The sequence below is a fragment of the Heterodontus francisci genome, chromosome 17 (assembly GCF_036365525.1).
Source record: "Heterodontus francisci isolate sHetFra1 chromosome 17, sHetFra1.hap1, whole genome shotgun sequence".
Classification (NCBI taxonomy): domain Eukaryota; kingdom Metazoa; phylum Chordata; class Chondrichthyes; order Heterodontiformes; family Heterodontidae; genus Heterodontus; species Heterodontus francisci.
This window is the reverse complement of record NC_090387.1, coordinates 95,237,982-95,263,614: the sequence shown is the minus strand read 5'-3', so window position 1 is coordinate 95,263,614 and position 25,633 is coordinate 95,237,982. Positions and strand designations below refer to the sequence as shown.

Sequence of the window (25,633 nt, the reverse complement as noted above, 5' to 3'; positions counted from 1 at the left end):
AGCCTCGGGAAAAGTGTTCCGGACTCCTGGTGGGTCAGTGGCGGGTAGAGTCCCTGCCAGAGGAGTTGACACCTTTTGCGTGGAGCACCACGCACCTCCTCTATCTGGGAGTCCACCTGAGCCCCACTGAGGAAGCCTGGCCAGCAAACTGGCAGGAGTTGGAGGCAAAAGTCACCATTCGGCTGGGGCGCTGGACAGGACTGCTCCGAGTGCTTTCCTACAGGGACTGAGCGCTGGTCATAAACCAACTGATGGCCTCGATGCTGTGGTACCGGTTGGTCACTTTGGCCCCGCCCCTACATTCGCCACCAAGATCCAGAAGAAACACGTCGATTTCTTCTGGGGCAAGAGGAAACACTGGGTCTCTGCCGCGGTCCTGATTCTCCTGATCGAGGAGGGCGGCCAGTCGCTGGTGTGCATCCGCACCCAGGCTGCGACTCTCTGCCTTCAGACCCTGCAGAGATACCTGTACGTCGAGCGTCCTCCCAGATGGTGTGCGCTGGTGATGTTTTTTTCTGCCAGGGGCACGGCCTTCAAGACGACACGCAGATCCCGGCGGAGTCCATTAGCCCTGCCACTCAGGAGGTTGCCTGTCTTTTATCGGGATCTATTTAAAGTCTGGAACATGATCGCCTCCAGTCAGGGCACTCCCCCGCCGGCAGAGGAGAGTGCCTCGGCTGTTCGGGTGACCGGCTCTGGGGATGGACCAGTGGGCGGAGGAATAGCCGAAGCCCTTGAGATGCCCCTCACTGTGGATAGCTAGGGGGCTCATGAGAGTGGAGCGCTCCCGGCCGAGCTGACCCTTGCTTGGCTGGAACTGTTCGTTGGACCCTGGCTCTGAAACCCTCCTCGGGAACCCACACAACCCGAGCTGCCTCTTGGAAATGCCCTCCATGCCATTCCACACTGTGTGGAGGTGTTTCCTGTATGGGCTGCTCCTGCACGCTCTCCACTTCCTCGTCCTCGTCTGCTGCCTGGACACGCCCTGGCGGTCCATGCTGCCATCTGACAGCGCAGGGAATTCCTCCGTGGACGTCTCTCTATGCGAGGGTCCTCTCCCTTTACTTCGGGGACCTGGGGTGGAGGGTGTTGCACAGGGCACTCCCGTGCAATAGACTTTTAAGTAGGTTCACGGACCCCCAGGCCGCCTGTAATTACTGCGGCCTGGGCTAATCCGTGTTCCATGTATATATGGAGTGTGCGAGGTTGCAGCTCCTCTTTGAGTATTTGAAGGGGCTGCTCCTCAAGCTTTGGCTGCACTTCAGTCCCACGCTCCTGATCTTTGGGCACCCGGTGCGGAGGGGCGTGGGCCAGGAGGAGGATCCCCTCGATGGTCTGCTCCTGGGATGGCCAAGGTGGCAATTCACAGGTCCAGGCTGCTGGCCGTCGGGGGGTCCTTCCTCCCTGATTGCCTGCCCCTCGGTCTTTGCCGGTAAGTTTGAGGCCTTCCACGACTGGTGGGCACCGCAGGGACTGGAGTGCATCATTGACGCCGCGAATGGCATTTTAATTTGAGTTTTGTTTTATTTATCTGTTTTTATTTATTATTTTATTTATTTATATAAATTATTTATTGATAAAATATATATAAAGGAGGCCTGGGTTGGGGAGTGGGGTGGGGGGAGTGTGTGTGCTCGAACCCCCCTCCCCTTCTCCCCTGTCCCTCCCTCACTCCCTCCTTCCTCCCTCCCCCCTGCCCCACCTCCCCCCTCCCTCCCCCTCCTCCCTCCCTTCCCCCCTCCCCCCCTCCTTACGGTTGCTGTGCTCGGTTTCGGTGCTGTGCTGTGAATTGGTGATGTGATGCCAGAAGACACTGCGTGGAAGGACAGTGCTGGGTGGTGATGGGAAATGTTCCAGTTCTGTATTCTTGTTCAGTAGCTGCAAAACACAACACACGTGATCACTTCATCCCAGAAAAAGCTCCTGTCCATTGGTCTGGACCCTTGTCCTGAGGGACAGTGTGAATCCTGCCTCTCGCAGACCTGCTGCCAGACGGGCTGGAGCTGGAAAAGAGTCTCAGTGGATTTAAACATCCCAGTGTAATACTGCATTCAACACAGTCTCACCAGCACCTGCAAGCAGCACTTATACTGCAGCACCCCTTTCCCCCTCTCCCCCTCCCCATCCCCTCACACCCGAAACCCACAAACTCTGAGCCCAGTTTTTTCACAATTCATTCATGGGATGTGGGCGTCACTGGCCAGGCCAGCATTTATTGCCCATCTCTAATCCCCCTTGAGAAGGTGGTGGTGAGCTGCCTTCTTGAACCACTGCAGTCCATGTGGGGTAGGTACACCCACAATGCTGTTAGGAAGGAAGTTCCAGGATTTTGACCCAGCGACAGTGAAGGAACGGCGATATAGTTCCAAGTCAGGATGGTGTGCGACTTGGAGGGGAACTTGCACGTGATGGTTCCCATTCACCTACTGCCCTTGTCCTTCTAGGTGGTAGAGGTCACGGGTTTGGAAGGTGCTGTCTAAGGAGCCTTGGTGAATTGCTGCAGTTCATCTTGTAGATGGTGCACACTGCTGACACTGTGCGTCAGTGGTGGAGGGAAGTTCAGTAAAATGAGAGGTGATCTCATTGAAACATACAAGATTCTAAAGGTGCTGGATAAGGTAGACACTGAGACATTGTTTGCCCCGAGCTGGGTATCTAGAACATTGGGGGAATAAACTCAGGATAAAGGGTCAATCATTTAAGACAGAGATGAGGAGAAATGTCTTCATTCAGAGGGTTGTGAATCTTTGGAATTCTCTACCCCAGAGAGCAGTGGATGTTCCAGCATTGTTTCACTTGAAGACTGGGAAAGACAGATTTTTGAACCTGAGCCTAATTGAGAGATGTGGGGATTGCACAGGAAAGTAGAGTTGAGGTCAAAGATCAACCATAATTGTATTGAATGGCAGAACAGCATTGAGGGGCCGAATGGTCAATTGGTGCTCCTATTTCTTATCTTATTATGGTTAGTGAGTCTGTGGTTAACAATCTCATTTGCTGTCGGCACTTTTGCACAGTGTTCTGTAGTATGTGTGTGTGTAACTGATTATCAGACCCAAGGAAGCAGGCTTACTCTTGCTATGACTTTTTTATGGTCATCTTTTCTTAATGAGTGAGTAAGCAGGAGAGTGGATTAGGGTGGGCGGGAGTACACCGTGCGGAATTAGACCAGGTGGGATTAGACCAGGTGGGAGTAAACCGGGTGAGATTAGAATGGGTGGGATTAGACCGGGCAGGAGTAAACCGGGCGAGATTAGAATGGGTGGGAGTAAACCAGGCGAGACTAGACCGGGCGGGAGTAAACTGGGCAAGATTAGAACGAGAGGGATTAGACCGGGTGGGATTATAGCGGGCGGAAGTACACCATGTGGAATTAAACAGGGCGGGATTAGACCGGGTGGGATTAGAATGGGTGGAATTAGAACGGGCGGGAGTAAACCGGGCGAGATTAGAACAGATGGGATTAGACCGGGCGGGAGAAAACCGGGCGAGATTAGAATGGGTGGGAGTAAACTGGGCGAGATTAGTACGGGTGGGATTAGTACGGGCGAGATTAGTACGGGTGGGATTAGTACAGGTGGGATTAGAATGGGCGGGATTAGAATGGGCGGGATTAGTACGGGTGGGATTAGACCGGGCGGGATTAGAGCAGGCGGGAGTACACCATGCGGAATTAGACCGGGCGGGATGAGACCGGGCGAGAGTAGACCGGGCGAGAGTAAACCGGGCGAGATTAGAACGGGTGGGATTAGAGTGGGCGGGATTAGACCGGGCGGGACAACACCTTGCAGAATTAGATCGGGCGGGAGTAGACCGGGTGGGAGTAAACCGGGCGGGATTAGACCGGGTGAGATTAGACCAGGCAGGAGTAGACCGGGCGGGAGTAGACCAGGTGAGATTAGACCGTGCGGGATTAGACCAGGCAGGAGTAGACCGGGCGGGAGTAGACCGGGCGGGAGTAGATCGGGTGAGATAAGACCGGGTGAGATTAGACTGGGCGACATTAGACCAGGCGGGAGTAGACCGGGCGGGTGTAGACTGGGTGAGATTAGAACGGGTGGGATTAGACCAGGCGGGAGTAGACCGGGCGGGTGTAGACTGGGTGAGATTAGAATGGGTGGGATTAGACCGGGCGGGACTAGACAGTGTGTGATTAGACCAAGTGGGATTAGAACGGGTGGGATTAGACAGAGCGGGATTAGACCGGGCGAGATTAGAACGGGTGGAATTAGACTGGGTGGAAATAGACTGCGTGGGATTAGACCAAGTGGTATTAGACAGAGCGGGATTAAACCGGGCGAGATTAGACTCTGTGAGATTAGACCGGGCGAGATTAGAACGTGCGAGATTAGACCAGGCGGGATTAGACCGGGCGGGAGTAGACTGGGTGAGATTAGAACGAGCGGGATTAGACCGGGTGACATTAGACCTGGCGAGATTAGAAAGGGCGGAATTAGAGTAGGTGGGATTAGACCGGGCGGGAGTAGACCGGGTGAGATTAGGCTGGGAGGGATTAGACCGGATGGGATTAGACAGAGCGGTCATAGGCCGGGCGTGATTAGAACAGGCGGTATTAGAACGGGTTGGATTAGACTGGGTGGGATTAGACAGAGCGGGATTAGACTGGGCGAGATTAGACCGGGCGAGATCAGAACGGGCAGGATTAGACTGGGCGAGATTAGAACGGGTGGAATTAGACAGGGCGGGATTAGACTGGGTGGGATTAGAGCGGGCGGGGTTAGAACGGGCAGGATTAGAACGGGCGGGAGTACACCATGCAGAATTAGACAGGGCGGGATTAGTGCGGGTGGGAGTAAACCGGGCGGGAGTAGACCGGGCGAGATTAGATCGGGCGAGATTAGACCAGGTAGGATTAGACCGGGCGGGATTTGAGTGGGCGGGAATAGACCGGGCGGGACAACACCATGCAGAATTAGACCGGGCGGGATTAGTCCGGGTGGGAGTAAACCGGGCGGGATTAGACCGGGCGAGATTAGACCGGGCGAGATTAGACCAGGCAGGAGTAGACCGGGCGGGAGTAGACCAGGCACGATTAGACCGGGAGAGATTAGACCAGGCAGGAGTAGACTGGGCGGGAGTAGACCGGGAGAGATTAGACCAGGCAGGAGTAGACCGGGCGGGAGTAGACTGGGTGAGATTAGACTGGGTGAGATTAGACCAGGCAGGAGTAGACCGGGCGGGAGTAGACTGGGTGAGATTAGACCAGGCAGGAGTAGACCGGGCGGGAGTAGACTGGGTCAGATTAGACTGGGTGAGATTAGACCAGGCAGGAGTAGACCGGGCGGGAGTTGACCGGGTGAGATTAGACCGGGCGAGATTAGACCAGGCAGGAGTAGACCGGGCGGGAGTAGACCGGACGGGAGTAGACCGGGCAGGATTAGACCGGGAGAGATTAGACCAGGCAGGAGTAGACCTGGCGGGTGTAGACTGGGTGAGATTAGAACGGGTGGGATTAGACCGGGCGGGAGTTGACCGGGCAAGATTAGATGAGGCGGGTGTAGACTGAGTGAGGTTAGACCAGGCAGGAGTAGACCGGGCGGGAGTAGACCGGGCGGGTGTAGACTGGTTGAGATTAGAACGGGTGGGGTTAGACTGGGCGGGTGTAGACTGGGTGAGATTAGAACGGCTGGGATTAGACCGGGCGGGAGTAGACCGGGCAAGATTAGACGAGGCGGGTGTAGACTGAGTGAGATTAGACCAGGCAGGAGTAGACCGGGCGGGTGTAGACTGGTTGAGATTAGAACGGGTGGGGTTAGACCGGGCGGGTGTAGACTGGGTGAGATTAGAACGGGTGGGGTTAGACCGGGCGGGTGTAGACTGGGTGAGATTAGAACGGGTGGGGTTAGACCGGGTGGGTGTAGTCTGGTTGAGATTAGAACGGGTGGGGTTAAACTGGGCGGGTGTAGATTGGGTGAGATTAGAACGGGTGAGATTAGACCAGGCAGGAGTAGACCAGGCGGGTGTAGACTGGGTGAGATTAGAACGGGTGGGATTAGACCGGGCGGGAGTAGACCGGGCGGGAGTAGACCGAGCGGGTGTAGACTGGGTGAGATTAGAACGGGGGAGATTAGACCGGGCGGGAGTAGACTTGGTGAGATTTGACCGGGTGGGACTAGACAGTGTGGGATTAGACCAGGTGGGATTAGAACGGGTAGGAGTAAACCGGGTGAGATTAGAACGGGTAGGATTAGGCTGGGTGGGATTAGACTGGGTGTGATTAGAGCGGGCGGGGTTAGAACGGGTGGGATTAGACTGGGTGGGATTAGACTGGGTGTGATTAGAGCGGGCGGGGTTAGAACGGGTGGGATTAGACTGGGTGGGATTAGACTGGGTGGGATTAGAACGGGCAGGGTTAGAACGGGCGGGATTAGAATGGATGGGATTAGAGCGGGCGGGAGTACACCATGCGGAATTAGACCGGGCGGGATTAGTCCGGGTGGGAGTAAACCGGGTGGGATTAGACCGGGCGAGATTAGATCGGGCAAGATTAGACCAGGTAGGATTAGACCGGGAGGGATTAGACCGGGTGGGAATAGACATGGTGGGATTAGACCAAGTGGGATTAGACCGGGCGAGATTAGACCGGGCGTGATTAGACCGGGTGGGATTACACTGTGTGAGATTAGACCGAGCGGTATTAGACCAGCTGTGATTAGACCGGGCGAGATTAGAACAGGCAAGATTAGACCGGGCGAGATTAGAATGAGCGGGAGTAGACCGGGAGGGAGTAAACCGGGCGGGATTAGAACGGGTGGGATTAGACCGGGCGGGAGTAGACCGGGTGAGATTAGGCCGGGAGGGATTAGATAGAGCGGGATTAGACTGGGCAAGATTAGGCCGGGAGGGATTAGATCGGGTGGGATTAGAACGGGCGGGATTAGACTGGGCGAGATTAGACCGGGCGAGATTAGACCGGGCGAGATTAGACCGGGCGGGATTAGACTGGGCGAGATTAGACTGGGCGAGATTAGACCGGGCGAGATTAGAACGGGCGGGAATAGACTGGGCGAGATTAGAACGGGCAGAATTAGAGTGGGCGGGATTAGACCGGGCGGGAGTAGAATGGGTGAGATTAGAACGGGCGGGAGTACACCATGCGGAATTAAACTGTGCGGGATTAGACCGGGTGGGAGTAAACAGGGCGGGATTAGACCGGGCGAGATTAGAACGGGCGGGATTAGAGTGGGCGGGTTAGACCGGGCGGGACTACAGCTTGCAGAATTAGACCGGGCGGGAGTAGACAAGGTGGAAGTAAACCGGCGGGATTAGAACGGGTGGGATTAGACCAGGTGGAAGTAGACCGGGCGAGATTAGACCGGGCAGGAGTAGACCGGGCAGGAATAGACCGGGCCAGATTGGACCAGGCGAGATTAGACCAGGCAGAAGTAGATCGGGCGGGAGTAGACCGGGCGAGATTAGAACGGGCGGAATTAGAGTGGGTGGGATTATAGCGGGCGTGAATAGACCGAGTGAGGTTAGGTCGGGAAGGATTATACCGGGTGGGATTAGACAGAGCGGGAGTAGACCGGGCGAGATCAGAATGGGCGAGATCAGAATGGGCGAGATCAGAACGGGCGAGATCAGAACGGACGAGATTAGAACGGGCGGGATTAGACAGAGCGGGATTAGACCGGGCGAGAGTAGACTGGAGGATGGATGGGCATGGTCAGGTGGTAAGAAACACTGGTGTATTTATGTTCTGGAACATTCCATGCGTTATTCCCCTCCCCCATCTGAGACAGAGTTGGTACTGACTCTCATGTTCTTCTCCAAGTCCATGATGTTGTGTTTGTGTTGCTCTGCAATAGAGAGAGTTGCTGCATGCACTCGCTGGTAAATCTCCTCTCCCTCTCGGGTCTGGAATGTGAACAATCCTTCACCAGTGTCACACAACCTGAAAACATCAAATCACCGTTCAGTTACTTCTCACAACCAGTTCGGGGATACGTCCACAGTCACAGGCCCAGAATCAACAGCCTGTAGCTGCCCACACAATCCCCATTGTCAATCAGATCACAGACAGGAGTTTCATTTATCAGCCAGTATCTTCCAGAGGTAGAGAAACCCTCCCAACCCTCCTCACACACACTCCTCCCTCCCTCACACTCCCGGCCTCTTCCCTCACACACCCTCCTCCCTCCCTCACTCTCCTGGCCCCTTCCCTCACACACCCTCCTCCCTCCCTCACACACCCTCCTCCCTCCCTCACACTCCTGGCCCCTTCCCTCACACACCCTCCTCCCTCCCTCACACACCCTCCTCCCTCCCTCACACTCCTGGCACCTTCCCTCACACACCCTCCTCCCTCCCTCACTCTCCTGACCCCTTCCCTCACACACCCTCCTCCCTCGCTCACACACCCTCCTCCCTCCCTCACTCTCCTGGCCCCTTCCCTCACACACCCTCCTCCCTCCCTCACACACATTCCTCCCTCCCTCACACTCCCAGCCTCTTCCCTCACACACCCTCCTCCCTCCCTCACTCTCCTGGCCCCTTCCCTCACACACCCTCCTCCCTCCCTCACACTCCCGGCCTCTTCCCTCACACACACTCCTCCCTCCCTCACACTCCCGGCCTCTTCCCTCACACACCCTCCTCCCTCCCTCACACACCCTCCTCCCTCCCTCACACTCCTGGCCCCTTCCCTCACACACCCTCCTCCCTCCCTCACTCTCCTGACCCCTTCCCTCACACACCCTCCTCCCTCCCTCACACACCCTCCACCCTCCCTCACTCTCCTGGCCCCTTCCCTCACACACCCTCCTCCCTCCCTCACACACACTCCTCCCTCCCTCACACTCCCAGCCTCTTCCCTCACACACCCTCCTCCCTCCCTCACTCTCCTGGCCCCTTCCCTCACACACCCTCCTCCCTCCCTCACACACCCTCCTCCCTCCCTCACTCTCCTGGCCCCTTCCCTCACACACCCTCCTCCCTCCCTCACACACCCTCCTCCCTCCCTCACACTCCTGGCCCCTTCCCTCACACACCCTCCTCCCTCCCTCACACACACTCCTCCCTCCCTCACACTCCCGGCCTCTTCCCTCACACACCCTCCTCCCTCCCTCACACTCCAGGCCTCTTCCCTCGCACACCCTCTTCCCTCCCTCACACACACTCCTCCCTCCCTCACACTCCCGGCCTCTTCCCTCACACACCCTCCTCCCTCCCTCACACTCCCGGCCTCTTCCCTCACACACTCTCCTCCCTCCCTCACACTCCCGGCCTCTTCCCTCACACGCCCTCCTCCCTCCCTCACACTCCCGGCTCCTTCCCTCACACACCCTCCTCCCTCACACACACTCCCGGCCCCTTCCCTCACACACCCTCCTCCCTCCCTTACACTCCCGGCCCCTTCCCTCACACACCCTCCTCCCTCACACACACTCCCGGCCCCTTCCCTCACACACCCTCCTCCCTCACACACACGCCCGGCCCCTTCCCTCACACACCCTCCTCTCTCCCTCACACTCCTGGCCCCTTCCCTCACACACCCTCCTCCCTCCTTCACTCTCCTGACCCCCTCCCTCACACACCCTCCTCCCTCCCTCACACACCCTCCTCCCTCCCTCACTCTCCTGGCCCCTTCCCTCACACACCCTCCTCCCTCCCTCACACACACTCCTCCCTCCCTCACACTTCCAGCCTCTTCCCTCACACACCCTCCTCCCTCCCTCACACTCCCGGCCTCTTCCCTCACACACCCTCCTCCCTCCCTCACACTCCCGGCCTCTTCCCTCACACACCCTCCTCCCTCCCTCACACTCCCGGCTCCTTCCCTCACACACCCTCCTCCCTCACACACACTCCCGGCCCCTTCCCTCACACACCCTCCTCCCTCACACACCCTCCTCCCTCCCTCACACACCCTCCTCCCTCCCTCACACTCCCGGCCCCTTCCCTCACACACCCTTCTCCCTCACACACACTCCCGGCCCCTTCCCTCACACACCCTCCTCCCTCACACACACTCCCGGCCCCTTCCCTCACACACCCTCCTCCTTCCCTCACACACCCTCCTCCCTCCCTCACACTCCCGGCCTCTTCCCTCACCCCCTCCTCCCTCCCTCACACCCCCGGCCTCTTCCCTCACACACCCTCCTCCCTCCCTCACACTCCCGGCCCCTTCCCTCACACACCCTCCTCCCTCCCTCACACTCCCAGAATCTTCCCTCACACACCCTCCTCCCTCCCTCACACTACCGGCCCCTTCCCTCACACACCCTCCCCACTCCCTCACACTCCCGGCCCCTTTCCTCACACACCCTCCTCCCTCACACACCCTCCTCCCTCCCTCACACTCCCAGCCCCTTCCCTCACACCCGCTCCTCCCTCACACAGCCTCTGCTGTCCCTCACACTTCCCACCCCTCCTCACACATCCTCCTCCCTCCCTCACACTCCCGGCCCCCCACCTCCTCACTCACACTCCTCCCACACACCCTCCTCCATAACTCACACACTCTCCTCCCTCGCTCACACTCCCATCCCCTCCATACCTCACATACCTTGCTCCCTCCCTCACACACCGTCCTCCCTCCCTCTCACACCCTCCTCCCTCCCTCACACTTCCGGCCCCTTCCCTCACATACCCTCCTCCCTCCCTCACACACACTCCTCCCTCCCTCACACTCCCGGCCTCTTCCCTCACACACCCTCCTCCCTCCCTCACACTCCAGGCCTCTTCCCTCGCACACCCTCTTCCCTCCCTCACACACACTCCTCCCTCCCTCACACTCCCGGCCTCTTCCCTCACACACCCTCCTCCCTCCCTCACACTCCCGGCCTCTTCCCTCACACACTCTCCTCCCTCCCTCACACTCCTGGCCTCTTCCCTCACACGCCCTCCTCCCTCCCTCACACTCCCGGCTCCTTCCCTCACACACCCTCCTCCCTCACACACACTCCCGGCCCCTTCCCTCACACACCCTCCTCCCTCCCTTACACTCCCGGCCCCTTCCCTCACACACCCTCCTCCCTCACACACACTCCCGGCCCCTTCCCTCACACACCCTCCTCCCTCACACACACGCCCGGCCCCTTCCCTCACACACCCTCCTCTCTCCCTCACACTCCTGGCCCCTTCCCTCACACACCCTCCTCCCTCCTTCACTCTCCTGACCCCCTCCCTCACACACCCTCCTCCCTCCCTCACACACCCTCCTCCCTCCCTCACTCTCCTGGCCCCTTCCCTCACACACCCTCCTCCCTCCCTCACACACACTCCTCCCTCCCTCACACTTCCAGCCTCTTCCCTCACACACCCTCCTCCCTCCCTCACACTCCCGGCCTCTTCCCTCACACACCCTCCTCCCTCCCTCACACTCCCGGCCTCTTCCCTCACACACCCTTCTCCCTCCCTCACACTCCCGGCTCCTTCCCTCACACACCCTCCTCCCTCACACACACTACCGGCCCCTTCCCTCACACACCCTCCTCCCTCACACACCCTCCTCCCTCCCTCACACACCCTCCTCCCTCCCTCACACTCCCGGCCCCTTCCCTCACACACCCTCCTCCCTCACACACACTCCCGGCCCCTTCCCTCACACACCCTCCTCCCTCCCTCACACTCCCGGCTCCTTCCCTCACACACCCTCCTCTCTCCCTCACTCTCCTGGCCCCTTCCCTCACACACCCTCCTCCCTCCCTCACACACACTCCTCCCTCCCTCACACTCCCAGCCTCTTCCCTCACACACCCTCCTCCCTCCCTCACTCTCCTGGCCCCTTCCCTCACACACCCTCCTCCCTCCCTCACACACCCTCCTCCCTCCCTCACACTCCTGGCCCCTTCCCTCACACACCCTCCTCCCTCCCTCACACACACTCCTCCCTCCCTCACACTCCCGGCCTCTTCCTCACACACCCTCCTCCCTCCCTCACACTCCAGGCCTCTTCCCTCGCACACCCTCTTCCCTCCCTCACACACACTCCTCCCTCCCTCACACTCCCGGCCTCTTCCCTCACACACCCTCCTCCCTCCCTCACACTCCCGGCCTCTTCCCTCACACACTCTCCTCCCTCCCTCACACTCCCGGCCTCATCCCTCACACGCCCTCCTCCCTCCCTCACACTCCCGGCTCCTTCCCTCACACACCCTCCTCCCTCACACACACTCCCGGCCCCTTCCCTCACACACCCTCCTCCCTCCCTTACACTCCCGGCCCCTTCCCTCACACACCCTCCTCCCTCACACACACTCCCGGCCCCTTCCCTCACACACCCTCCTCCCTCACACACACGCCCGGCCCCTTCCCTCACACACCCTCCTCTCTCCCTCACACTCCTGGCCCCTTCCCTCACACACCCTCCTCCCTCCTTCACTCTCCTGACCCCCTCCCTCACACACCCTCCTCCCTCCCTCACACACCCTCCTCCCTCCCTCACTCTCCTGGCCCCTTCCCTCACACACCCTCCTCCCTCCCTCACACACACTCCTCCCTCCCTCACACTTCCAGCCTCTTCCCTCACACACCCTCCTCCCTCCCTCACACTCCCGGCCTCTTCCCTCACACACCCTCCTCCCTCCCTCACACTCCCGGCCTCTTCCCTCACACACCCTCCTCCCTCCCTCACACTCCCGGCTCCTTCCCTCACACACCCTCCTCCCTCACACACACTCCCGGCCCCTTCCCTCACACACCCTCCTCCCTCACACACCCTCCTCCCTCCCTCACACACCCTCCTCCCTCCCTCACACTCCCGGCCCCTTCCCTCACACACCCTCCTCCCTCACACACACCCCCGGCCCCTTCCCTCACACACCCTCCTCCCTCACACACACTCCCGGCCCCTTCCCTCACACACCCTCCTCCTTCCCTCACACACCCTCCTCCCTCCCTCACACTCCCGGCCTCTTCCCTCACCCCCTCCTCCCTCCCTCACACCCCCGGCCTCTTCCCTCACACACCCTCCTCCCTCCCTCACACTCCCGGCCCCTTCCCTCACACACCCTCCTCCCTCCCTCACACTCCCAGAATCTTCCCTCACACACCCTCCTCCCTCCCTCACACTACCGGCCCCTTCCCTCACACACCCTCCCCACTCCCTCACACTCCCGGCCCCTTTCCTCACACACCCTCCTCCCTCACACACCCTCCTCCCTCCCTCACACTCCCAGCCCCTTCCCTCACACCCGCTCCTCCCTCACACAGCCTCTGCTGTCCCTCACACTTCCCACCCCTCCTCACACATCCTCCTCCCTCCCTCACACTCCCGGCCCCCCACCTCCTCACTCACACTCCTCCCACACACCCTCCTCCATAACTCACACACTCTCCTCCCTCGCTCACACTCCCATCCCCTCCATACCTCACATACCTTGCTCCCTCCCTCACACACCGTCCTCCCTCCCTCTCACACCCTCCTCCCTCCCTCACACTTCCGGCCCCTTCCCTCACATACCCTCCTCCCTCCCTCACACACACTCCTCCCTCCCTCACACTCCCGGCCTCTTCCCTCACACACCCTCCTCCCTCCCTCACACTCCAGGCCTCTTCCCTCGCACACCCTCTTCCCTCCCTCACACACACTCCTCCCTCCCTCACACTCCCGGCCTCTTCCCTCACACACCCTCCTCCCTCCCTCACACTCCCGGCCTCTTCCCTCACACACTCTCCTCCCTCCCTCACACTCCTGGCCTCTTCCCTCACACGCCCTCCTCCCTCCCTCACACTCCCGGCTCCTTCCCTCACACACCCTCCTCCCTCACACACACTCCCGGCCCCTTCCCTCACACACCCTCCTCCCTCCCTTACACTCCCGGCCCCTTCCCTCACACACCCTCCTCCCTCACACACACTCCCGGCCCCTTCCCTCACACACCCTCCTCCCTCACACACACGCCCGGCCCCTTCCCTCACACACCCTCCTCTCTCCCTCACACTCCTGGCCCCTTCCCTCACACACCCTCCTCCCTCCTTCACTCTCCTGACCCCCTCCCTCACACACCCTCCTCCCTCCCTCACACACCCTCCTCCCTCCCTCACTCTCCTGGCCCCTTCCCTCACACACCCTCCTCCCTCCCTCACACACACTCCTCCCTCCCTCACACTTCCAGCCTCTTCCCTCACACACCCTCCTCCCTCCCTCACACTCCCGGCCTCTTCCCTCACACACCCTCCTCCCTCCCTCACACTCCCGGCCTCTTCCCTCACACACCCTCCTCCCTCCCTCACACTCCCGGCTCCTTCCCTCACACACCCTCCTCCCTCACACACACTACCGGCCCCTTCCCTCACACACCCTCCTCCCTCACACACCCTCCTCCCTCCCTCACACACCCTCCTCCCTCCCTCACACTCCCGGCCCCTTCCCTCACACACCCTCCTCCCTCACACACACTCCCGGCCCCTTCCCTCACACACCCTCCTCCCTCACACACACTCCCGGCCCCTTCCCTCACACACCCTCCTCCTTCCCTCACACACCCTCCTCCCTCCCTCACACTCCCGGCCTCTTCCCTCACCCCCTCCTCCCTCCCTCACACCCCCGGCCTCTTCCCTCACACACCCTCCTCCCTCCCTCACACTCCCGGCCCCTTCCCTCACACACCCTCCTCCCTCCCTCACACTCCCAGAATCTTCCCTCACACACCCTCCTCCCTCCCTCACACTACCGGCCCCTTCCCTCACACACCCTCCCCACTCCCTCACACTCCCGGCCCCTTTCCTCACACACCCTCCTCCCTCACACACCCTCCTCCCTCCCTCACACTCCCAGCCCCTTCCCTCACACCCGCTCCTCCCTCACACAGCCTCTGCTGTCCCTCACACTTCCCACCCCTCCTCACACATCCTCCTCCCTCCCTCACACTCCCGGCCCCCCACCTCCTCACTCACACTCCTCCCACACACCCTCCTCCATAACTCACACACTCTCCTCCCTCGCTCACACTCCCATCCCCTCCATACCTCACATACCTTGCTCCCTCCCTCACACACCGTCCTCCCTCCCTCTCACACCCTCCTCCCTCCCTCACACTTCCGGCCCCTTCCCTCACATACCCTCCTCCCTCCCTCACACTCCCTGCCCTATCCTGTCCCCTCCCTCACACATGCTCCTCCCTCCCTCCCACTCCTGGCCACCTCCCCTCCCTCCCCTCCCTTCCCCCACACACCCACCTCCCTCCCTCACACACCCTCCTAACCGGCCCTCCCTCATGCACCCTCCACCCTTCCTTGCAAACCCTCTCAACTCCCCTCTCCTTTCTCCCTGACTCATGAACCGTGCACCCTCCCTTCGCTTCCTCGCTCCATCCATCACAAACCGTGCCTATCCCCTCGCCTCCTTCCCAATCTCACAAACTCTGCCCCTCTCCTCCCCTCTCTCCCTCCCTAACATCCTCCTCCCCTTCCTCCTTCCCTCACACACCCTCCTCTCTCCCTTGCAAATCCTGACCCCTTCTCCACTCTCTCACACACCCTCCTACCTCACTTGCACAAACTGCCCCCTCCCCTCCTCCCTCCTCCCTGCCCCCTCTCTTCCCCTCCCCTACTTCTATCCCTCACACATCCTCCTGCCCTCCCACCTTCCCACGTACACTGCCCCTCCTATCCATTCCCTCCCTCACTCATAATCCCTGCCCCCTCCTGGGATAGGTGGAATTGGTGGCGGGTCTGGGATAAGGGGCAATTGTGGGGGGTTCAGGATAGGTGAGGTGTTGGTGTGTCAACGAGACGGGGATTGGATGAATATTGCAATTGGTGTTTGCACTGAGAGCCCCGAGTTGCGGAGGGGGGAGGGGTGGTGAGGGGGAGGGGGGGAGTGGGGGGCACGGGGACATGGGTCAATATCAACCTGCCCCCCAAACCAAACAAGCACTTCAACGAAAACACACCAACTGCAATCAGCCTCACATTAACACAAAAACACATCGATCCTCAATAAACACATCGATCCTCAATAAACACATCGATCCTCAATAAACACATCGATCCTCAATAAACACATCGATCCTCAATAAACACATCGATCCTCAATAAGCACACCGATCCTCAATAAACACATCGATCCCCAATAAACACATCGATCCTCAATAAACACATCGATCCTCAATAAACACATCGATCCTCAATAAACACATCGATCCTCAATAAACACATCGATCCTCAATAAGCACACCGATCCTCAATAAACACATCGATCCTCAATAAACACATCGATCCTCAATAAACACATCGATCCTCAATAAACACATCGATCCTCAATAAGCACACCGATCCTCAATAAACACATCGATCCCCAATAAACACATCGATCCTCAATAAACACATCGATCCTCAATAAACACATCGATCCTTAATAAACACATCGATCCCCAATAAACACATCGATCCTCAATAAGCACACCGATCCTCAATAAACACATCGATCCCCAATAAACACATCGATCCTCAATAAACACATCGATCCTCAATAAACACATCGATCCTCAATAAGCACACCGATCCTCAATAAACACATCGATCCTCAATAAACACATCGATCCTCAATAAACACATCGATCCTCAATAAATACATCGATCCTCAATAAACACATCGATCCTCAATAAACACATCGATCCTCAATAAACACATCGATCCGCAATAAACACATCGATCCTCAATAAACACATCGATCCCCAATAAACACATCGATCCTCAATAAACACATCGATCCTCAATAAACACATCGATCCTCAATAAACACATCGATCCCCAATAAACACATCGATCCTCAATAAACACAACGATCCTCAATAAACACATCGATCCTCAATAAACACATCGATCCTCAATAAACACATCGATCCTCAATAAACACATCGATCCTCAATAAACACATCGATCCTCAATAAACACATCGATCCTCAATAAACACATCGATCCTCAATAAACACATCGATCCTCAATAAACACATCGATCCTCAATAAACACATCGATCCTCAATAAACACATCGATCCTCAATAAACACATCGATCCTCAATAAACACATCGATCCTCAATAAACACATCGATCCCCAATAAACACATCGATCCTCAATAAACACATCGATCCTCAATAAACACATCGATCCTCAATAAACACATCGATCCCCAATAAACACATCGATCCTCAATAAACACATCGATCCCCAATAAACACATCGATCCTCAATAAACACATCGATCCCCAATAAACACATCGATCCTCAATAAACACATCGATCCCCAATAAACACATCGATCCTCAATAAACACATCGATCCTCAATAAACACATCGATCCCCAATAAACACATCGATCCTCAATAAACACATCGATCCTCCACTCAATAAACACATCGATCCTCCATAAACACATGGATCCTCCATAAACACATCGATCCTCAATAAACACATCGATCCTCAATAAACACATCGATCCTCAATAAACACATCGATCCTCAATAAACACATCGATCCTCAATAAACACATCGATCCCAATAAACACATCGATCCTCAATAAACACATCGATCCTCAATAAACACATCGATCCTCAATAAACACATCGATCCCCAATAAACACATCGATCCTCAATAAACACATCGATCCTCAATAAACACATCGATCCTCAATAAACACATCGATCCTCAATAAACACATCGATCCCCAATAAACACATCGATCCTCAATAAACACATCGATCCTCAATAAACACATCGATCCTCAATAAACACATCGATCCTCAATAAACACATCGATCCCCAATAAACACATCGATCCTCAATAAACACATCGATCCTCAATAAACACATCGATCCCCAATAAACACATCGATCCTCAATAAACCCATCGATCCTCAATAAACACATCGATCCCCAATAAACACATCGATCCTCAATAAACACATCGATCCTCAATAAACACATCGATCCCCAATAAACACATCGATCCTCAATAAACACATCGATCCTCAATAAACACATCGATCCCCAATAAACACATCGATCCTCAATAAACACATCGATCCCCAATAAACACATCGATCCTCAATAAACACATCGATCCCCAATAAACACATCGATCCTCAATAAACACATCGATCCTCAATAAACACATCGATCCTCAATAAACACATCGATCCTCAATAAACACATCGATCCCCAATAAACACATCGATCCTCAATAAACACATCGATCCTCAATAAACACATCGATCCTCAATAAACACATCGATCCTCAATAAAAACATCGATCCCCAATAAACACATCGATCCTCAATAAACACATCGATCCCCAATAAACACATCGATCCTCAATAAACACATCGATCCTCAATAAACACATCGATCCTCAATAAACACATCGATCCTCAATAATCACATCGATCCTCAATAAACACATCGATCCTCAATAAACACATCGATCCTCAATAAACACATCGATCCTCAATAATCACATCGATCCTCAATAAACACATCGATCCTCAATAATCACATCGATCCTCAATAAACACATCGATCCTCAATAAAAACATCGATCCCCAATAAACACATCGATCCTCAATAAACACATCGATCCGCAATAAACACATCGATCCTCAATAAACACATCGATCCTCAATAAACACATCGATCCCCAATAAACACATCGATCCTCAATAAACACATCGATCCCCAATAAACACATCGATCCTCAATAAACACATCGATCCCCAATAAAACACATCGATCCTCAATAAACACATCGATCCTCAATAAACACATCGATCCTCAATAAACACATCGATCCGCAATAAACACATCGATCCCCAATAAACACATCGATCCCCAATAAACACATCGATCCTCAATAAACACATCGATCCCCAATAAACACATCGATCCTCAATAAACACATCGATCCGCAATAAACACATCGATCCTCAATAAACACATCGATCCTCAATAAACACATCGATCCCCAATAAACACATCGATCCTCAATAAACACATCGATCCTCAATAAACACATCGATCCTCAATAAACACATCGATCCCCAATAAACACATGGATCCCTCAATAAACACATCGATCCTCAATAAACACATCGATCCCCAATAAACACATGGATCCTCATAAACACATCGATCCTCAATAAACACATGGATCCCCAATAAACACATCGATCCCCAATAAACACATCGATCCTCAATAAACACATCGATCCTCAATAAACACATCGATCCCCAATAAACACATCGATCCTCAATAAACACATCGATCCTCAATAAACACATCGATCCCCAATAAACACATCGATCCTCAATAAACACATCGATCCCCAATAAACACATCGATCCTCAATAAAAACATCGATCCTCAATAAACACATCGATCCTCAATAAACACATCGATCCCCAATAAACACATCGATCCCCAATAAACACATCGATCCTCAATAAAAACATCGATCCTCAATAAACACATCGATCCCCAATAAACACATCGATCCCTCAATAAACACATCGATCCCCAATAAACACATCGATCCTCAATAAAAACATCGATCCTCAATAAACACATCGATCCCCCAATAAACACATCGATCCTCAATAAACACATCGATCCCCAATAAACACATCGATCCTCAATAAAAACATCGATCCTCAATAAACACATCGATCCCCAATAAACACATCGATCCTCAATAAACACATCGATCCGCAATAAACACATCGATCCTCAATAAACACATCGATCCCCAATAAACACATCGATCCTCAATAAACACATCGATCCTCAATAAACACATCGATCCCCAATAAACACATCGATCCTCAATAAACACATCGATCCCCAATAAAATCAAAATCGATCCCAATAAACACATCGATCCCCAATAAAACACATCAACGATCCTCAAACAAAACAACATCGATCCTCAATAAACACATCGATCCTCAATAAGCACATCGATCCCCAATAAACACATCGATCCCCAATAAACACATCGATCCTCAATAAACACATCGATCCTCAATAAACACATCGATCCCAATAAACACATCGATCCTCAATAAACACATCGGATCCCCAATAAACACATCGATCCCCAATAAACACATCGATCCTCAATAAACACATCGATCCTCAATAAACACATCGATCCCCAATAAACACATCGATCCTCAATAAACACATCGATCCTCAATAAACACATCGATCCCCAATAAACACATCGATCCTCAATAAACACATCGATCCCCAATAAACACATCGATCCTCAATAAACACATCGATCCTCAATAAACACATCGATCCTCAATAAACACATCGATCCCCAATAAACACATCGATCCCCAATAAACACATCGATCCTCAATAAACACATCGATCCTCAATAAACACATCGATCCCCAATAAACACATCGATCCTCAATAAAAACATCGATCCTCAATAAACACATCGATCCCCAATAAACACATCGATCCTCAATAAAAACATCGATCCTCAATAAACACATCGATCCCCAATAAACACATCGATCCTCAATAAACACATCGATCCCCGAATAAACACATCGATCCCCAATAAACACATCGATCCTCAATAAAAACATCGATCCTCAATAAACACATCGATCCCCAATAAACACATCGATCCTCAATAAACACATCGATCCCCAATAAACACATCGATCCTCAATAAACACATCGATCCTCCAATAAACACATCGATCCCCAATAAACACATCGATCCTCAATAAACACATCGATCCCCAATAAACACATCGATCCTCAATAAACACATCGATCCTCAATAAACACATCGATCCCCAATAAACACATCGATCCTCAATAAACACATCGATCCCCAATAAACACATCGATCCTCAATAAACACATCGATCCTCAATAAACACATCGATCCCCAATAAACACATCGATCCTCAATAAAACATCGATCCCCAATAAACACATCGATCCTCCAATAAACACATCGATCCCCAATAACACATCGATCCTCAATAAACACATCGATCCCCAATAAACACATCGATCCTCAATAAACACATCGATCCCCAATAAACACATCGATCCTCAATAAACACATCGATCCCCAATAAACACATCGATCCTCAATAAACACATCGATCCCCAATAAACACATCGGATCCTCAATAAACACATCGATCCTCAATAAACACATCGATCCCCAATAAACACATCGATCCCAATAAACACATCGATCCTCAATAAACACATCGATCCCCAATAAACACATCGATCCCCAATAAACACATCGATCCTCAATAAACACATCGATCCCCAATAAACACATCGATCCTCAATAAACACATCGATCCTCAATAAACACATCGATCCCAATAAACACATCGATCCTCAATAAACACATCGATCCCCAATAAACACATCGATCCTCAATAAACACATCGATCCTCAATAAACACATCGATCCCCAATAAACACATCGATCCCCAATAAACACATCGATCCTCAATAAACACATCGATCCTCAATAAACACATCGATCCCCAATAAACACATCGATCCTCAATAAACACATCGATCCCCAATAAACACATCGATCCTCAATAAACACATCGATCCCAATAAACACATCGATCCTCAATAAACACATCGATCCCCAATAAACACAATCGGATCCTCAATAAACACATCGATCCCTCAATAAACACATCGATCCTCAATAAACACATCGATCCTCAATAAACACATCGATCCCCAATAAACACATCGATCCTCAATAAACACATCGATCCCCAATAAACACATCGATCCTCAATAAACACATCGATCCCAATAAACACATCGATCCTCAATAAACACATCGATCCTCAATAAACACATCGATCCTCAATAAACACATCGATCCTCAATAAACACATCGATCCTCAATAAACACATCGATCCTCAATAAACACATCGATCCTCAATAAACACATCGATCCCCAATAAACACATCGATCCTCATAAACACATCGATCCTCAATAAACACATCGATCCTCAATAAACACATCGATCCCCAATAAACACATCGATCCTCATAAACACATCGATCCTCAATAAACACATCGATCCCCAATAAACACATCGATCCTCAATAAACACATCGATCCTCAATAAACACATCGATCCTCAATAAACACATCGATCCCAATAAACACATCGATCCTCAATAAACACATCGATCCTCAATAAACACATCGATCCTCAATAAACACATCGATCCCCAATAAACACATCGATCCCTCAATAAACACATCGATCCTCAATAAACACATCGATCCTCAATAAACACATCGATCCCCAATAAACACATCGATCCTCAATAAACACATCGATCCTCAATAAACACATCGATCCTCAATAAACACATCGATCCCTCAATAAACACATCGATCCTCAATAAACACATCGATCCTCAATAAACACATCGATCCTCAATAAACACATCGATCCTCAATAAACACATCGATCCCAATAAACACATCGATCCTCAATAAAACACATCGATCCTCAATAAAAACATCGATCCTCAATAAACACATCGATCCTCAATAAACACATCGATCCTCAATAAACAATCGATCCCAATAAACACATCGATCCCAATAAACACATCGATCCTCAATAAACACATCGATCCTCAATAAACACATCGATCCTCAATAAACACATCGATCCTCAATAAACACATCGATCCTCAATAAACACATCGATCCTCAATAAACACATCGATCCTCAATAAACACATCGATCCTCAATAAACACATCGATCCTCAATAAACACATCGATCCTCAATAAACACATCGATCCCCAATAAACACATCGATCCTCAATAAACACATCGATCCTCAATAAACACATCGATCCTCAATAAACACATCGATCCTCAATAAACACATCGATCCTCAATAAACACATCGATCCTCAATAAACACATCGATCCTCAATAAACACATCGATCCTCAATAAACACATCGATCCCCAATAAACACATCGATCCTCAATAAACACATCGATCCTCAATAAACACATCGATCCTCAATAAAATCACAAATCGATCCTCAATAAACACATCGATCCTCAATAAACACATCGATCCTCAATAAACACATCGATCCTCAATAAACACATCGATCCTCAATAAACACATCGATCCTCAATAAACACATCGATCCTCAATAAACACATCGATCCTCAATAAACACATCGATCCTCAATAAACACATCGATCCTCAATAAACACATCGATCCTCAATAAACACATCGATCCTCAATAAACACATCGATCCTCAATAAACACATCGATCCTCAATAAACACATCGATCCTCAATAAACACATCGATCCTCAATAAACACATCGATCCTCAATAAACACATCGATCCTCAATAAACACATCGATCCTCAATAAACACATCGATCCTCAATAAACACATCGATCCTCAATAAACACATCGATCCTCAATAAACACATCGATCCTCAATAAACACATCGATCCTCAATAAACACATCGGATCCCCAATAAACACATCGATCCTCAATAAACACATCGATCCTCAATAAACACATCGATCCTCAATAAACACATCGATCCCAATAAACACATCGATCCTCAATAAACACATCGATCCTCAATAAACACATCGATCCTCAATAAACACATCGATCCTCAATAAACACATCGATCCTCAATAAACACATCGATCCTCAATAAACACATCGATCCTCAATAAACACATCGATCCTCAATAAACACATCGATCCTCAATAAACACATCGATCCTCAATAAACACATCGATCCTCAATAAACACATCGATCCTCAATAAACACATCGATCCTCAATAAACACATCGATCCTCAATAAACACATCGATCCTCAATAAACACATCGATCCTCAATAAACACATCGATCCTCAATAAACACATCGATCCTCAATAAACACATCGATCCTCAATAAACACATCGATCCTCAATAAACACATCGATCCTCAATAAACACATCGATCCTCAATAAACACATCGATCCTCAATAAACACATCGATCCTCAATAAACACATCGATCCTCAATAAACACATCGATCCTCAATAAACACATCGATCCTCAATAAACACATCGATCCCAATAAACACATCGATCCTCATAAACACATCGATCCTCAATAAACACATCGGATCCTCAATAAACACATCGATCCTCAATAAACACATCGATCCTCAATAAACACATCGATCCTCAATAAACACATCGATCCTCAATAAACACATCGATCCTCAATAAACACATCGATCCTCAATAAACACATCGATCCTCAATAAACACATCGATCCTCAATAAACACATCGATCCTCAATAAACACATCGATCCTCAATAAACACATCGATCCTCAATAAACACATCGATCCTCAATAAACACATCGATCCTCAATAAACACATCGATCCTCAATAAACACATCGATCCTCAATAAACACATCGATCCTCAATAAACACATCGATCCTCAATAAACACATCGATCCTCAATAAACACATCGATCCTCAATAAACACATCGATCCTCAATAAACACATCGATCCTCAATAAACACATCGATCCCCAATAAACACATCGATCCTCAATAAACACATCGATCCTCAATAAACACATGGATCCCTCAATAAACACATCGATCCTCAATAAACACATCGATCCCAATAAACACATCGATCCTCAATAAACACATCGATCCTCAATAAACACATGCGATCCTCAATAAACACATCGATCCTCAATAAACACATCGATCCTCAATAAAGCACATGCGATCCCTCAATAAACACATCGATCCCAATAAACACATCGATCCCCAATAAACACATCGATCCTCAATAAACACATCGATCCTCAATAAACACATCGATCCTCAATAAACACATCGATCCTCAATAAACACATCGATCCTCAATAAACACATCGATCCTCAATAAACACATCGATCCTCAATAAACACATCGATCCCCAATAAACACATCGATCCTCAATAAACACATCGATCCTCAATAAACTCATCGATCCTCAATAAACACATCGATCCTCAATAAACACATCGATCCTCAATAAACACATCGATCCCAATAAACACATCGATCCTCAATAAACACATCGATCCTCAATAAACACATCGATCCTCAATAAACACATCGATCCTCAATAAACACATCGATCCTCAATAAACACATCGATCCTCAATAAACACATCGATCCTCAATAAACACATCGATCCTCAATAAACACATCGATCCTCAATAAACACATCGATCCTCAATAAACACATCGATCCCCAATAAACACATCGATCCTCAATAAACACATCGATCCTCAATAAACACATCGATCCTCAATAAACACATCGATCCCCAATAAACACATCGATCCTCAATAAACTCATCGATCCTCAATAAACACATCGATCCTCAATAAACACATGGATCCCCAATAAACACATCGATCCTCAATAAACACATCGATCCCCAATAAACACATCGATCCTCAATAAACACATCGATCCCCAATTAAACACATCGGATCCTCAATAAAACACATCGATCCTCAATAAACACATCGATCCTCAATAAACAAATCGATCA

General features: G+C 51.7%; 1 protein-coding gene across 1 annotated transcript in view; it reads right to left on the bottom strand.

The window, feature by feature from the left end:
- Positions 1-1,750: 1,750 nt before the first annotated feature.
- The window catches only part of coq9 (coenzyme Q9 homolog (S. cerevisiae)), a 56,632-nt gene continuing 32,749 nt past the window's right edge, over positions 1,751-25,633 (bottom strand). Inside the window, exon 7 of the mRNA XM_068048943.1 lies at positions 1,751-1,878. Coding sequence (XP_067905044.1) covers positions 1,751-1,878 — 128 coding nt within the window. The remainder of the gene's footprint in view (positions 1,879-25,633) is intronic.